Source organism: Hyperolius riggenbachi, chromosome 3 (genome assembly GCF_040937935.1).
Source record: "Hyperolius riggenbachi isolate aHypRig1 chromosome 3, aHypRig1.pri, whole genome shotgun sequence".
Classification (NCBI taxonomy): Eukaryota; Metazoa; Chordata; class Amphibia; order Anura; family Hyperoliidae; genus Hyperolius; species Hyperolius riggenbachi.
This window is the reverse complement of record NC_090648.1, coordinates 440647851-440662552: the sequence shown is the minus strand read 5'-3', so window position 1 is coordinate 440662552 and position 14702 is coordinate 440647851. Positions and strand designations below refer to the sequence as shown.

At 38.7% G+C, this 14702-nt stretch overlaps 1 protein-coding gene across 11 annotated transcripts in view; it reads left to right on the top strand.

The window, feature by feature from the left end:
- The window catches only part of LOC137564200 (protocadherin gamma-C5-like), a 669033-nt gene that overhangs the window by 128387 nt on the left and 525944 nt on the right, over positions 1–14702 (top strand). The window contains exon 1 of one of the 11 annotated variants that reach the window (XM_068277760.1): positions 62–2455. The exons of 9 other annotated variants lie outside the window; for them this stretch is intronic. In XM_068277760.1, coding sequence (XP_068133861.1) covers positions 77–2455 — 2379 coding nt within the window. In that variant the 5' untranslated portion in view covers positions 62–76. Of the gene's footprint in view, positions 1–61; positions 2456–10310; positions 12703–14702 lie in introns of those variants that run through there. One more of the 11 variants, XM_068277762.1, reaches the window with a different exon arrangement.

Here is a 14702-nt window from a genome sequence, read left to right as displayed (position 1 = left end):
TACAGATATCATCATTACAGATGGATTAATAATACTGGATCTGCTCCTTTTGTTGCATGCAGAAAGAATTCAGACAATGGATCAGAAGATTGCTAGTGGATGTAGAATGTCAGTGAAATGGAAGGTAGCTCTTCTTTTCTATTTTTTCACATTAAATCATATCTTTGCTCAACTCCACTATTCAATACCTGAAGAACTAAAGCAAGGATCTGCCATAGGAAACATTGCCAAAGATCTGGGACTGACTACAGCAGAATTATCACACAGAAATTTCCATATGGTGGTTCGAGGTAAAACACAGTATTTCGGTGTTAATTTAGATAATGGAGACTTAAATGTTGCAGAAAGAATAGATAGAGAGATATTATGTGGGATAAAACAGGGTTGTTTAATAAGCTTTGAAGCAGTGATTGAAAATCCTTTAAATTTGTATACAATTAAAGTTGATATTCAGGATGTAAATGATAATCCTCCCAGTTTTCCTAAAAATGTTTTTGACATAGGAATTAGTGAATCTGCATTACCCGGAGTGCGTCTCAGTTTAGGACTTGCTCGGGATCCGGACCTGGGTGATAATTCTGTGCAACGCTATACGATAAGTAACAATGACTGTTTTTCTCTGGGAGAACGAATGGCTTCGGATCTTGAACTCGTTTTAGAGAAACCGCTGGACAGAGAAAAGCAAGGTTCATATGAACTCACATTGACTGCATGGGATGGAGGGAATCCTCCAAAAACTGGAGAGGCACTTATTAAGATTATTGTTCAGGATGTTAATGACAACTTTCCAAAGTTTAGCAAGACAAATTATCAGATAAGTATAAATGAAAATGCACCTGATGGGTTTCCAGTTCTACAACTAAATGCTGTTGATGATGATGAGGGTTCTAATGCACAAATAACATACTCGTTTCGTTACATTCCCGAAAATGCACGTCGGATCTTTGCTTTACATGCCGAAAATGGAAACATCAGTTTGATCGGTCAGCTGGACTATGAACTTACTGAAAGCTACGAGTTCACAGTGGAAGCCAAAGATGGCGGAGGCCTTGCAGCACACTGCAAAGTATTAGTTCTAATTATTGACATCAATGACAATGCGCCTGAAATAATGATTACATCTCTTACATCTTTAGTTCCAGAAGACTCTCCTCCAGATACCATCATAGCTTTGATTCACATTCATGACTTGGATAGCGGTGAGAATGGGGAGGCTAATTGTGAAATATCTGACAATTTGTTCTTCAGGCTCACATTGTCATCCACAGGTTACTATAAACTCTTAACGTCAGCGACATTGGACAGAGAAAGTAAAACTGAATACAATATTTCCATAATAGCAGTGGATAATGGAATCCCTCAGCTTTCATCAAACAAAACAATTAAATTGACTGTCTTAGATGTGAACGATAACCCACCAGTATTTGAGAAGGCAAGTTATACCATCTATATTCATGAAAATAATCTACAAGGGACTTCAGTACATAAACTACAAGCATCAGATTATGATATTAATGAAAATGCTAAAATTAGTTACTCAATAATCAATCATAACATAGAAAGTATTCCAGTTTCATCCTATGTATCAATCAACTCAGTAACTGGGATTATTTATGCTCAGAGATCATTTGACTATGAACAGTTACGGGAATTCCAGTTTCAGGCGATGGCCAAAGACAGTGGATCGACACCTCTAAGCAGTAATGTCACAGTGAAGATATGTATCATGGATAAGAACGACAATGCACCTAAGATTCTCTATCCATCACCAGACACAGAAGAAACAGCATTATTTGAGTTTATTCCTCACTCTGCTGAGAAGGGTTATCTAGTAACTAAAGTGATTGCAGTGGATGCTGACTCTGGACACAATGCCTGGCTCTCCTATCACTTGCAGCAAGTTCCTGATCCATCTTTATTCATCATTGGTCAGCATAGTGGTGAAATAAAAATAGGACGAGAACTCCCAGATATGGAGTCATTAAGACAGAAGATTGTGGTTTTAGTAAAAGACAATGGCATTCCATCCTTATCATCTACGGTCACACTGAACCTGGTTGTCGCAGAAAACTTTCAGCAAGTGGCACCAGAGATAAAACGCCAGCCGAGTTTTTCAAGCTCATCTAAAATGACATTTTATCTAGTGATTTCCATAGCTATGATTTCTGTTTTATTTATTGTTACCGTGGTATTTATGGTCATTTATAAATGTCGGAAAACTAATATACCAACAAATTTTGGAACCGTGGGTAGAAATGTATATCCCCAATTTACACTGGGATGTCCCTCGGAATTCAGTGACACAAGTTTACCCTTCCCATTCTCATATGATGTGTGTGTGACTCTTGACTCAAAGCAGAATGAAATTGCTTATCTGAAGCCAAACCAAAATGTTCCGACAGACAACCTCATTGACACTAATGAGCCAGAAGTGGCAGAAACAGGTATTCAGCAGGTAAGCCATTTTTTCTCTCAGATGTTCATGACATATGCAAGATATATGTAAGTAGCAGCTGCATAAGTAGGTAGCTTTTTGACCTTGGATTTATATGCTAATTAAACTATAGCACACATTTTATTCCAGAAAGTGCTTGGCTCATTGCTTTTTAAACTCTAAAGAAAATCTACTGTTTTGATTTTAAATCTTGCTTTTGATATTTTTTATAGCCTGACAGTGCTGCTAATTGTTTTAAGTAACTCCTCATAAAATAAGCAAGTTTGAATCATAATTGATTTTGCACTACTATTGTGGGGTAGTGTTCAATTGTTTTCCATGGACAGAATAAACAATTTGTATCATAATTGATTTTGCATTACTATTGTGGGGCAGTGTTCAGTTGTTTTCCATGAACAGAATAAAATACAATTAGTAATCTTTCAAACATTTTCAAGTGTACTTTGCAGTTTTAATAAAAGGTGTAAGTTTGAAAAACTGTTGCTTGTAATTACTTGCAGCTCAAACACTCTTCAAGCATAGCATAAATGATTATGGTTTAAGGTTTTTTATTGAAGAGTTCTGCATGCTTTTCGGCATACATAATTTACCACTGGAAAACTCTATTGTTGAATTAAATTGTACATAAAAGGGGGGAAAAATTATTTCCTGCAAAATGGATGTTTATAAACACCTGTAAATGTCTATTTTGCAGAAGTACGTCTGCACATACACTGTGGGAGCACGCATGTGCACATGCATTTATACCTTGAGACTATGGCATGAAGTAGTTAAACTGATTTCTTTCTTTGCGATAGTGGAATGCCTTATTATTCGTGTTTCATGGTTCTCTGCACTCGCAAATACCTTGGGGGTTTCCCTGTGGCCCCTTTTGTCTCACTGCTTCTAACTCCCACTGTGCATGTCCAAGTGCAATACTATCATCATGTGTAAATGTATGGGTTGATGCCAGGGCTGCACTTTTGACTTAAATTGCTTTAATATAGCACAACCCTGTAATATAAACCAAAGACTGAACCTTTATACCACTATACCTGTTGTCATATATCCTGCTTTTTCAGTATGATCTAGGTATAGATGTTTTTGCAAAGGTAAAATAATTAGGCGTAGTATGACTTGAAGATGGGCCATATCCCCAGCTATGTAGTTTTGGTTCAGTGGGTATAAACTATGACATATATCAATCCGATTTTTGTGGGGATTTTTGTTGCACAGAGATTCTGCAACTTTTTAGTGCCAGGGTGTCACGGAACAGCTGTGAGAAACGCAGGCAAATCGGGAAGATTCACGCAGTTGATTTTCTGATCACTTCCCGGTTAGATTTGCGCAGTCATTGCAGCGATCAGAATGACATTTTTTCTTTTCCTGAAGTATGTTTGCTGACCAGTGAAGATATGTTGGTTTAAATTAACTTGATCAAAAGAAGACAGTTCACACGTACCTGTCACAACTCTGACCAGGTAATTAACCTCATCAAAGTTACCTGTGAATGACAGCATACACAGGAATAGTCAGGAAAAGCCACAGCAGGGGGCCTATTCAAAAACTGCAGCCCCTTAGACAGAATGGCAGCAACACAGCGAAACATTGTCATATGGACAGTCCAAAGTGAAAATATAGCCAGTCATTTTTTGGTAAGATTGTAGCGGAATGCCACTGACTACCTCTACTAAAATAACACATTTAGGCGCAGTTGAAATTGCGCATGTTTTAAGAGATCGTGGGAGTTCGAAGCCCAATCCTAAGCAGAGTTATTAATTTTGTTGCAACCACTTGGGCTAGACTCAGGATTCTTGGTCTCTGTATGAGCCCCTGAATCCATTGTGTATTAATCTGTTATCAGCGCAAATGTGGCATTTATCGGTTTTGAATTACAGCGTTTTATAAGTTTAAACCTAAATCTCTCTCAAAGGACTTGAACTGTGATTGGTTTGTCAACAAGAGGGGCGGGCTTGGTCCCACCCCAAAACTAGCTTCCATAAAACCAGGGTGCATACAGGGAGGGGCAGTCCTCCCCTGTGTACCATCACCTGATCAAGCCAGCCAGCCAGAGGACCATGTGGCTGAACTGAAACAAAGGACATTTTCCATGTGCTCATATTTCCCAGAAAGGACATATTTCACCTGACCTTAAGTATACGTATTTTTTATTTTCATACTGGCTACTAATGTCTCTATAATTGTTGATTTTAATGATTTTCTGTATATATTAATTATTTATATTGCATTTTTAATAAATGACGCTAACGTCATTTATTTGTTCAGCTACCCTGCTATTCAGCCACACAAACTGAACCCTGGCTTCTGAAGAGTCGCTACCATTGTTGATAGCTAGATAAAATAGTGTGTGTTTAACCGTTTTATTTGCAGGTCTAGAATCAGCCAGTCAGTGGGTTCCTCTGTCCCGTTAAAACAGAGGTGGTGGCAGTTATACCCTGAAATGGTGTGTAAATTGTATTACTGTAACTCACAGGCTCCCTTCTAGTCGGTCTGCTGCCAAAATCCCAGCGGTTTCTTCACACCGATTGTGACCACAGATTGCATGGTCTGTGTGCTGAAACCGATTGGAAGGCATTGTGCGGACCAATTTACACACTATTTCAGGTACATTCAAAAACTATACGTTTTTATAGGGGGCTTGTGACACAGGGTATTTAATAAAACGTATAGTTTTTAAATGTTGTGGACAGTGGCATAACAATAGCTGGTGCACGCCCATGACCGGGGCCAGCTCTTCCTCCCTCCCACTATGAAGAGCAGCACAGTGAGCACTGTAATAATCACCTGGTCCTAGGGGCATAACTAGAAACCACTGGCCCCTCCCTGCAAAACTTTGGATGGGGCCCAGCCTCTATCCAACCACAAACCACCCTCCTGCACCAACCACCCCATAGATCTCTCAAAAAGGAAACCAGGTAAGATAACTATGTATAAAAAAGGCGTGACCATCCCTGCAGCCCCAGCACTGTCCCCTGGCCCCAGTACTGTCCCCTGGCACCAAGTGTCAGTAATCCTCAGCTCCAGACACACACAGCCACAGGCCCCAGACAACACAACACACATACACACACACATACTACACACCCATATACATATACATATACACACACACACACACACACACACACCACACCACACATATTACACAGCATGGCATCTTCTTCTCCCTTGCCTGGATTACGTCACCCTGTGAGTGACCGTCCTGAATTCTTGAGTGGGCGGGGAGGGGGGTTGAGAAAGTATCCAAGCAGGACATTCAGGAGGTAGAAAAGAAGTATGCCTCCAGGTCCTAGTACCCACTGCCACATGCTACAGAAACAGCATGCTCAGAAACAAATAAATTATTTGTCTTATGCGTCCACCCACTTGTTAATGCATACTGGCGGGCAGTGGGCCCCAGAGCTGCGGGCCCCCTCTCAGGCTTTTCCTTCTTCGGACAACCCCCATGCCTGCATCCCTTGCAGATGCGGTAGTTACACCAGTCTGCATTGGTTCTCCTCTTCCTCTAGGCAGCTGCATGCTGTATGGGCGTATGTCTTAGTACACCGTCGGTGAGATAGGCGCAGGGTAAGCCAAATGACGGCTCACCCTGCTGCCACTCAAATCCCCCACGGCGTTAAAAAATATTCCTCCTCTGAGTCGTTGCAACTTAAAAGGAGAAGTAGTTTGGGGTCTGGCAATCGCCAACATCAGCTAGTTAAGAACACAGCAGCTGGTTGACTGGATCAGCTGCTAGATGCTGTAAGGTGAAAACAGAAGCCAAACCAATTATACTGTCAAGTAACTTTTGGCTAGATTTTGTGAAGTTTTATGTGTTTGTTATCGACAAGCTGAATTATAAATGCTAGGATTATAAATAAAATGAGTGTGTAGTGCTCCAGATCCTGTTTCTTGTAATGTGCATATGCATTCCATCAAGGTCTACAATAATTTTACATTATTTTAAAGTATAAGACTATAAATACCACTTAGATCTTTATTTTATAAAAGATGGTCTAAATTGTAAGCTTAACCACAGTCTCAAGACATACCTTATAAAACAGATAAGAAGCATAAACTAGGCAACAATGTTTAGAATTTTCATGTCTACTACATGGGCTATTGCTGACAATTCTCTCTAAGGATGAGAAATATATTTAAGCACCTATCAGGAACCCACTTAACTCTTGGACACATACAGTGGTTTGCAAAAGTATTCAGCCCCCTTAAAGTTTTCCACATTTTGTCACATTACTGCCACAAACATGAATCAGTGTTATAGGAATTCCACGTGAAAGACCAATACAAAGTGGTGTACACGTGAGAAGTGGAAAGAAAATCATACATGATTCCAAACATTTTTTACAAATAAATAACTGCAAAGTGGGGTGTGCGTAATTATTCAGCCCCCTGAGTCAATACTTTGTAGAACCACCTTTTGCTGCAATTACAGCTGCCAGTCTTTTAGGGAATGTCTCTACCAGCTTTGCACATCTAAAGACTGAAATCCTTGCCCATTCTTCTTTGCAAAACAGCTCCAGCTCAGTCAGATTAGATGGACAGCATTTGTGAACAGCAGTTTTCAGATCTTGCCACAGATTATCGATTGGATTTAGATCTGGACTTTGACTTGGCCATTCTAACACATGGAAAGGTTTTGTTTTAAACCATTCCATTGTTGCCCTGGCTTTATGTTTAGGGTCGTTGTCCTGCTGGAAGGTGAACCTTCGCCCAAGTCTCAAGTCTTTTGCAGACTCCAAGAGGTTTTCTTCCAAGATTGCCCTGTATTTGGCTCCATCCATCTTCCCATCAACTCTGACCAGCTTCCCTGTCCCTGCTGAAGAGAAGCACCCCCAGAGCATGATGCTGCCACCACCATATTTGACGGTGGGGATGGTGTGTTCAGAGTGATGTGCATTGTTAGTTTTCAGCCACACATAGCGTTTTGCATTTTGGCCAAAAAGTTCCATTTTGGCCTCATCTGACCAGAGCACCTTCTTCCACATGTTTGCTGTGTCCCCCAACATGTCTTGTGGCAAACTGGTAACGGGACTTCTTATGCTTTTCTGTTAACAATGGCTTTCTTCTTGCCACTCTTCCATAAAGGCCAACTTTGTGCAGTGCACGACTAATAGTTGTCCTGTGGACAGAATCTCCCACCTGAGCTGTAGATCTCTGCAGCTCATCCAGAGTCACCATGCGCCTCTTGATTGCATTTCTGATCAGCGCTCTCCTTGTTTGGCCTGTGAGTTTAGGTGGATGGCCTTGTCTTGGTAGATTTACAGTTGTGCCATACTCCTTCCATTTCTGAATGATCGCTTGAACAGTGCTCCATGGGATGTTCAAGGCTTTGGAAATCTTTTTGTAGCCTAAGCCTACTTTAAATTTCTCAATAACTTTATCCATTACCTGTCTGGTGTGTTCTTTTGACTTCATGGTGTTATTGCTCCCAATATTCTCTTAGACAACCTCTGAGGCTGTCACAGAGCAGCTGTATTTGTACTGACATTAGATTACACACAGGTGTACTTTGTTTAGTCATTAGCATTCATCAGGCAATGTCTATGGGCAACTGACTGCACTCAGACCAAAGGGGGCTGAATAATTACGCACACCCCACTTTGCAGTTATTTATTTGTAAAAAAAATGTTTGGAATCATGTATGATTTTCGTTCCACTTTTCACGAGTACACCACTTTGTATTGGTCTTTCACGTGGAATTCCAATAAAATTGATTCATGTTTGTGGCAGTAATATGACAAAATGTGGAAAACTTCAAGGGGGCCGAATACTTTTGCAAACCACTGTATAGGTCCTGGCTTACTAAGGTCGGTGGACAGTGGACAGCAATAGAGAGCCTGGGTGACCCCACACTGCGCTTGATTTATTTAATTTTTTTCCTATAGTGGGGTTAAGTTTGAAGACAGTACCTGGGTCATATAATCACAGTAAGAACTGCCTGCAGTAACAACTACCTGAAAGGTTATAATAGTCTTGCACTGCAGGTGTTAAATATCATTCCTGCATGTAACTAACATTTTAGCAATCCTTATTATAATCTGATATGACTCGGGTGGATGGATACACTACACATGTTTATTACCTAATAGCAAATAAAATCTTTATAAATCCCAGTCCAGGTTTGTCTGATTACACAGACTCTTCACTGCTCTCCAGCCTCAGTAAATCATGGCAAAACTGTTAGGAGGTGTAAGCTGCATGCTGCATACCACCTTAATGTCAAGGGGGTTTGTTTCATAAAACAAACTTTCAATTTGATAGGTGATTGGCTACTTTCAATGGTCACATAGTCAAACAGCACACTGATTGGTCTTTCATCACTTTCTGGGTACTAGACTGTGGGCTGCAGGACAGCACCAGGGATGAGTGCCTGCGCAAAACCATGGAGGCACAAAAATCCTGAATGGTAGATTTATGTTTTTGCAGTATGGGGAATGTGCTACAGGAACAAAATAGGGCATTCTACACATTACTTTAGGCAATGTAAGGGGCATATATATGCCATAAGTGGCAAATATATGCCATAGCTGGCATAAGCTAGATGCTTTTACAGACAACACAACAAATTGCAGGATGATCACTTAATTTAAGCATAATATTGCTCTGCCTTGCTTTATTACCAGTTCCGATGTATAAATAGAGTTACCCTTTAATGTGATTATATTATTTGGTATTTTTCCGGACTTTGCATTTTATTTTAATAGTTAAATCCTAAAATAAGATGATGTATCCATGTTAAAAGATTCGAAATGTAATTATAGTCAATGATAAATAAGAATACTTATTTTGTTTAATCTCCATCAGTCACAAGATAATACAATTTTAAAGTTATTAGATATGAATAGGCATGTGGTCTATGGCTCTAATCGCTAAATACAATGTCCAAAGGAGTATGGTATACTGGGCTTGATTCACTGAAGCATGATAACTGCTATCACAGCAGTCATCACGCGATCTGCCACTCGCGGCGCTTTGCATACGTAAAGCATTACTCCGTGTGATAACTGAACATTTACTACGCACGATCACGTGCATGTTTCCAGCTCGCAATTGCGCGCAAATGTTCGTTTATCACGCAAAGTAATCCTTTACATCCACAAAGCGCCACGCGCAGTAGATCGCGTGATGACTGCTGTGATAGCAGTTATCATGCTTTAGTGAATTAAGCCCACTGTGTGATAACATTTAAATGTATTCATTTCTTCTTTATTAACTTTTAACATACATCAATGTTTTAAACAAAGCAAACAAACATATTTAATAATAGTGTTTAGCGTAATTTCAGAAGATTTGTTTTTGGTCAAATGTAATGCACTCCATTGCAGATATCATTATTAATTGTTTTAGTTAAAAAAATCATTTTTTTCATTAATAGTTTGTTGATAAAATAAAAAAAGACCTAACTTTTAGCATACATCAATGTTTTAAACAAAGCAGACAAACATATTTAATAATAGTGTTTAGTGTAATTTTAGAAGATTTGTTTTTGGTCAAATGTAATGCACTCCATTGCAGATATCATTATTAATTATTTTAGTAAAAAAATCATTTTTTTTAATTAATAGTTTGTTGATAAAATAACAAAAAGACCTGCTGCTAGCAGTGTTTCTGCAAATCCTTAAATGGACTCTAAGTGGCACTGTTTGATCATATTTTAAAGCTCAGTACATAGAAATCCTGATTTTTATAAGAGTGGCACAATACAAGCCTGCAAGAAGAGACACAGTATTGGATACTTCCTCCTTCTGCTGCAACCCGTTATTTTTTCACTGAAATCAAAATCAGGATATTTAACATTTGGTCTTTTTAACTGAATTCACTGAAGAGTATCTGCATTCTCCTATATATACAGAAAGAAGGATATAAAGATGGAAAGAGGCAGAAGGGCAGTGGATTGGCAGGTAACATTTTTTGTTCTTTTATTTACAAATCAACATATTTCTGCCCAGCTTCACTATTCAGTAGCTGAGGAATTAAAGCAAGGATCTGCAATAGGAAATATAGCACAAGATTTGGGATTAAAGGCGAAAGAAATATCACTCAGGAATTTCCACATTGTTTCAAGAAGCAAAATGCAATACTTTAGTGTTAACTTAGAAAATGGAGACTTGCATATTGCAGAAAGGATTGATAGAGAGCTGCTATGTGGAATAAAAGAGAACTGTTTCATAAGCTTTGAAGCGGTCATTGAAAATCCTTTACATTTATATACAATTAAAGTGGACATTCAGGATGTCAATGATAATCCACCCAGTTTTTCCAAAAATGTTTTTGACATCATAATAAGTGAGTCTGCATTACCTGGAGTCCGCCTTGCTTTAGGAAATGCACAGGATCCAGACATAGGTACCAACTCTGTGCAGGATTATACAATTGGAGAAAATGATTTTTTTAAACTTGAGGAAAAAATTAGCACAGAAGGAATTAAAATTCCTGAACTTGTTCTGGTAAAGGCTTTGGACAGAGAGACAGAAAGTTTGTATGAACTAGTTCTAACAGCCGTGGATGGAGGACAGCCTGCAAAAACTGGTACTGCTCTTATTAAAATTAAAGTTCATGATGCAAATGATAATTTTCCCAGATTTAACAGAGACACTTATAAGATAAATGTAAATGAAAATATGCCAGTTGGCTCTTTGGTTCTGAAACTGAATGCAGTGGATGATGATGAGGGATCATATGCAGAAATCACATATTCCTTTTGCGATATTCCACAAACTTTATATGATTTGTTTACTATCGATCCTGTAAATGGGACTATAATAATAAAGGGAGCCATAGACTACGAAGATAGTGACAGATATGAATTGACTGTAGAAGCCAAAGATGGAGGAGGACTTGCCGCACATTGTAAGGTCTTAATACAAGTTATGGATATTAATGACAATGCTCCTGAAATAATAATCACATCTCTTTCAAATACAATTCCAGAGGATTCTCCATCTGGCACAATAATAGCGCTAATAAATGTCCATGACTTAGACAGCGGCGAGAATGGAGATGTCAACTGTGAAATATCCGAAACTTTGCCTTTTCAACTCATCTACTCATCAACTAATTATTACAAGCTGGTGACATCCACAAATATTGATAGAGAGAAAATGCACCTTTATAATATAACAATTACAGCCGCGGATAATGGATTTCCTCAGCTTTTCACCAACAAATCCATCCAGTTGATTATCTCGGATGTAAATGATAATGCTCCTGTTTTTGACAAAGTAAACTATGTTGTCTATGTACCTGAAAATAACCCCCAAGGAACCTCCATACATAGCGTTCATGCAACAGACCGTGATATCAATGAAAATGCTAAAATAATCTACTCTATTCTTAGTAATAATATAGATGGCATCCCTGTGTCATCTTACGTTTCAATTAACTCTATAACTGGGATTATCTATGCACAGAGATCCTTTGATTATGAGCAACTACGTGAGTTCCAGTTCAATGTGATGGCTAAAGACGGTGGATCTCCATCTCTAAGTAGTAATATTACAGTGAAGATATGTATCATTGACAAGAATGACAATGCTCCCAAGATTCTCTACCCATCATCAGACTCTGAAGAATCAACATTATTTGAGTTTATTCCTCACTCTGCTGAAAAAGGTTACTTAGTGACCAAAGTGATTGCGGTGGATGCTGATTCTGGACACAATGCTTGGCTATCTTATCACTTGCAGCAAGTTCCTGATCCATCTCTATTCATCATTGGTCAACACAGTGGAGAAATCAGGATAGGAAAAGAACTTCCAGACATCGAGTCTTTAAGACTAAAGATAGTTGTCCTTGTAAAGGATAACGGAGTCCCATTTCTGTCATCTACTGTGACTCTGAACCTGGTTGTTGCAGAAAATTTTCAACAAGTTGTACCAGAGATAAAACGCCAACCAAAGACATCAGATACCTCTTCTAATGTAACATTCTACTTAATAGTATTCATAGCTGTGATCTCCCTTTTATTTGTAATAACTGTGTTGGTTATAGTCATTTTTAAATGCAGAAAAACAAGCACACCAACATCTCTAGGAACTTTTGGCAGAAATGTGTATCCTCAGTTCACCCTGGGATGTCCTTCTGAGATCAGTGACACAAGTTTACCCTTCCCATTCTCATATGATGTTTGTGTGACTCTTGACTCAAAGCAGAATGAAATTGCTTATCTGAAGCCAGTCCAGAGTGTTCCCACAGACAATCTCATTGACACGGGGGATTTAGCAGTTGCCAGTGATCAAAATCTGCAGGTAAGCAACAAAAGAGTAATGTGAAATAAAAAATATATTTGTTGCCTAGCTGCACAGAAAATTTAATAAAAATGATGAAACTTTTGACTTCATAAAAAACACATCCAAGTGTAAAGCTATGAATATAACATACAGCAAAAAGGAATAAATTAATATATAAGCAGAATAAAACTCCAGAGTCAGCTAAGATATGTCCATCTATAAAAGCAACATTTTTGTTTAATAAGGGAGCTCAGAAGTTCTAAATCATTCAAAATTTCTAAACATTTACATAGTGAAGTTGTGAAATCATGAAGAAACTGTAATGTATTGGAAATTTTGTAATGTATTGCAACAAATGTCACTTTAAGCAATAAGGAAAGATTATTTTAAGCAACGTTTATGTCTTGTGTACTATATGTGTATCTTAAGTGTCAGTACTGCACAAAGTCATTAGTTGGAGATAATGGAAATTTTTTGACTGGACTTTACCCATATTATTTCATGAACCTAACTTTGTTAAAATTAGTATGTATTCAATAGTTTTGTAAGTTGTTCAGTGTTTTTTTGTTAGACAACTTTATGCTTACAAATATGAACCACAATTTAATTGGTGTAAAATGTATATTTTTCTCTTCTCATTTTTACTGATTGCATTCTAAATGTAATGTATTATTGGACAAAGGTTACCCATGGAAAAACAGCGAACAGCTTTACTACTAAAAGTGAAGTGCAGTGTTATAAGATTTTCTAGTTGGCTTCATTTACTTGATAACTAGATTGAAGATTCAGGAAAATCAGGCTTCAATGCAGCCAGCTTTACTGAGTCTGAATCTCCAAATACATTGAACTTTTCTATGTGGCATATGTGCAAAATTTTGGTAAATTTTGGTAAAGTTGCTAAGTGCAGAGAGTGAAATGTTACCATTGCTTATGTCAAAAAGGTAGCACAAGTTTCAGTATTAGTGTGACCTGTATTACCTAGGTAATGCCAGTATTGTTAGAGTAATGCATGCCATGCAAATAGTGTAACATGCATTAACCAAGAAATTCTCATGCTATCTAGGTATTGTGGGTCGTGTTGATTGCATAATGTGCAACCTATCTTTTATGTATATGCCCCCATAACAGTTGAGTAGTCCCCATACAATGGTAAAAGAACATTGTGGAAGAGATAAAGAGAAAAGTTTTTGCAACTTATCAATGTGAAAAGATTTACAACTATTTTGAAAAAGTAGCAAGAGTCGTTAGTTAAAAATGGAAAGGACCTAACAGTGGTTAATCTTCTGCGGAGTAGAGTGGTCAACCTAAGCACATTATACTAAGCAGTATTGTGGCACTGTGATGGTTTGCAACAACATGATGTACTGGTTGTAGCTGTTAGAAACTTACCTACAGCTGGTTGATCCCCCTAGATGTTTGGCAGATGTCGACAATATTCTCACATCTATGGGGCATGGTGGTCAGTGTCAGGAACTTACCTTTGGTATCCAGCAATGAAGCCATCTCCAATGTGGCTGGGCTGAATCCTGACAATTCCGGGTCCCCAGTGTGTGTGCAAGCGTGTGGCAATTTCGACACTCCTCCTGGTGGGGCTGCGTGCACACACTCTGCTTTTCTCAGAGGACGGGTGCATAAGGTCACGTGCCCACCCTATTCTCTCAGACAACGCTGACTTAAGTGGCTGGCGTCTGTTAGGCAGGCTCTGTTGATTGATTGGCTAAATGTGTGTGTTTGGCTGGCCACTGATTGGAGCATGTTACTTTAAAAGGCTTCCTGTTTCATTAAGCAATTTCCTGTGATAGCGTTAGCTTGCTAGTTGCTGGGTGCTCACTCTCTGTGTACTTTGCTGTTTCTACTGTTTGATTATCTGAATTTTAACCCTAGCCCGAACCTGACCACTCTTGTCTTGCCGCCTGTATTGACCCTTGCTTGGATATCAACTTCCATGCTTGCTGCCTAGACCGACCTTTTTCCTGTTTTTTGACTACAAGATTGGATTGCCCTTATAGCATAAGGTG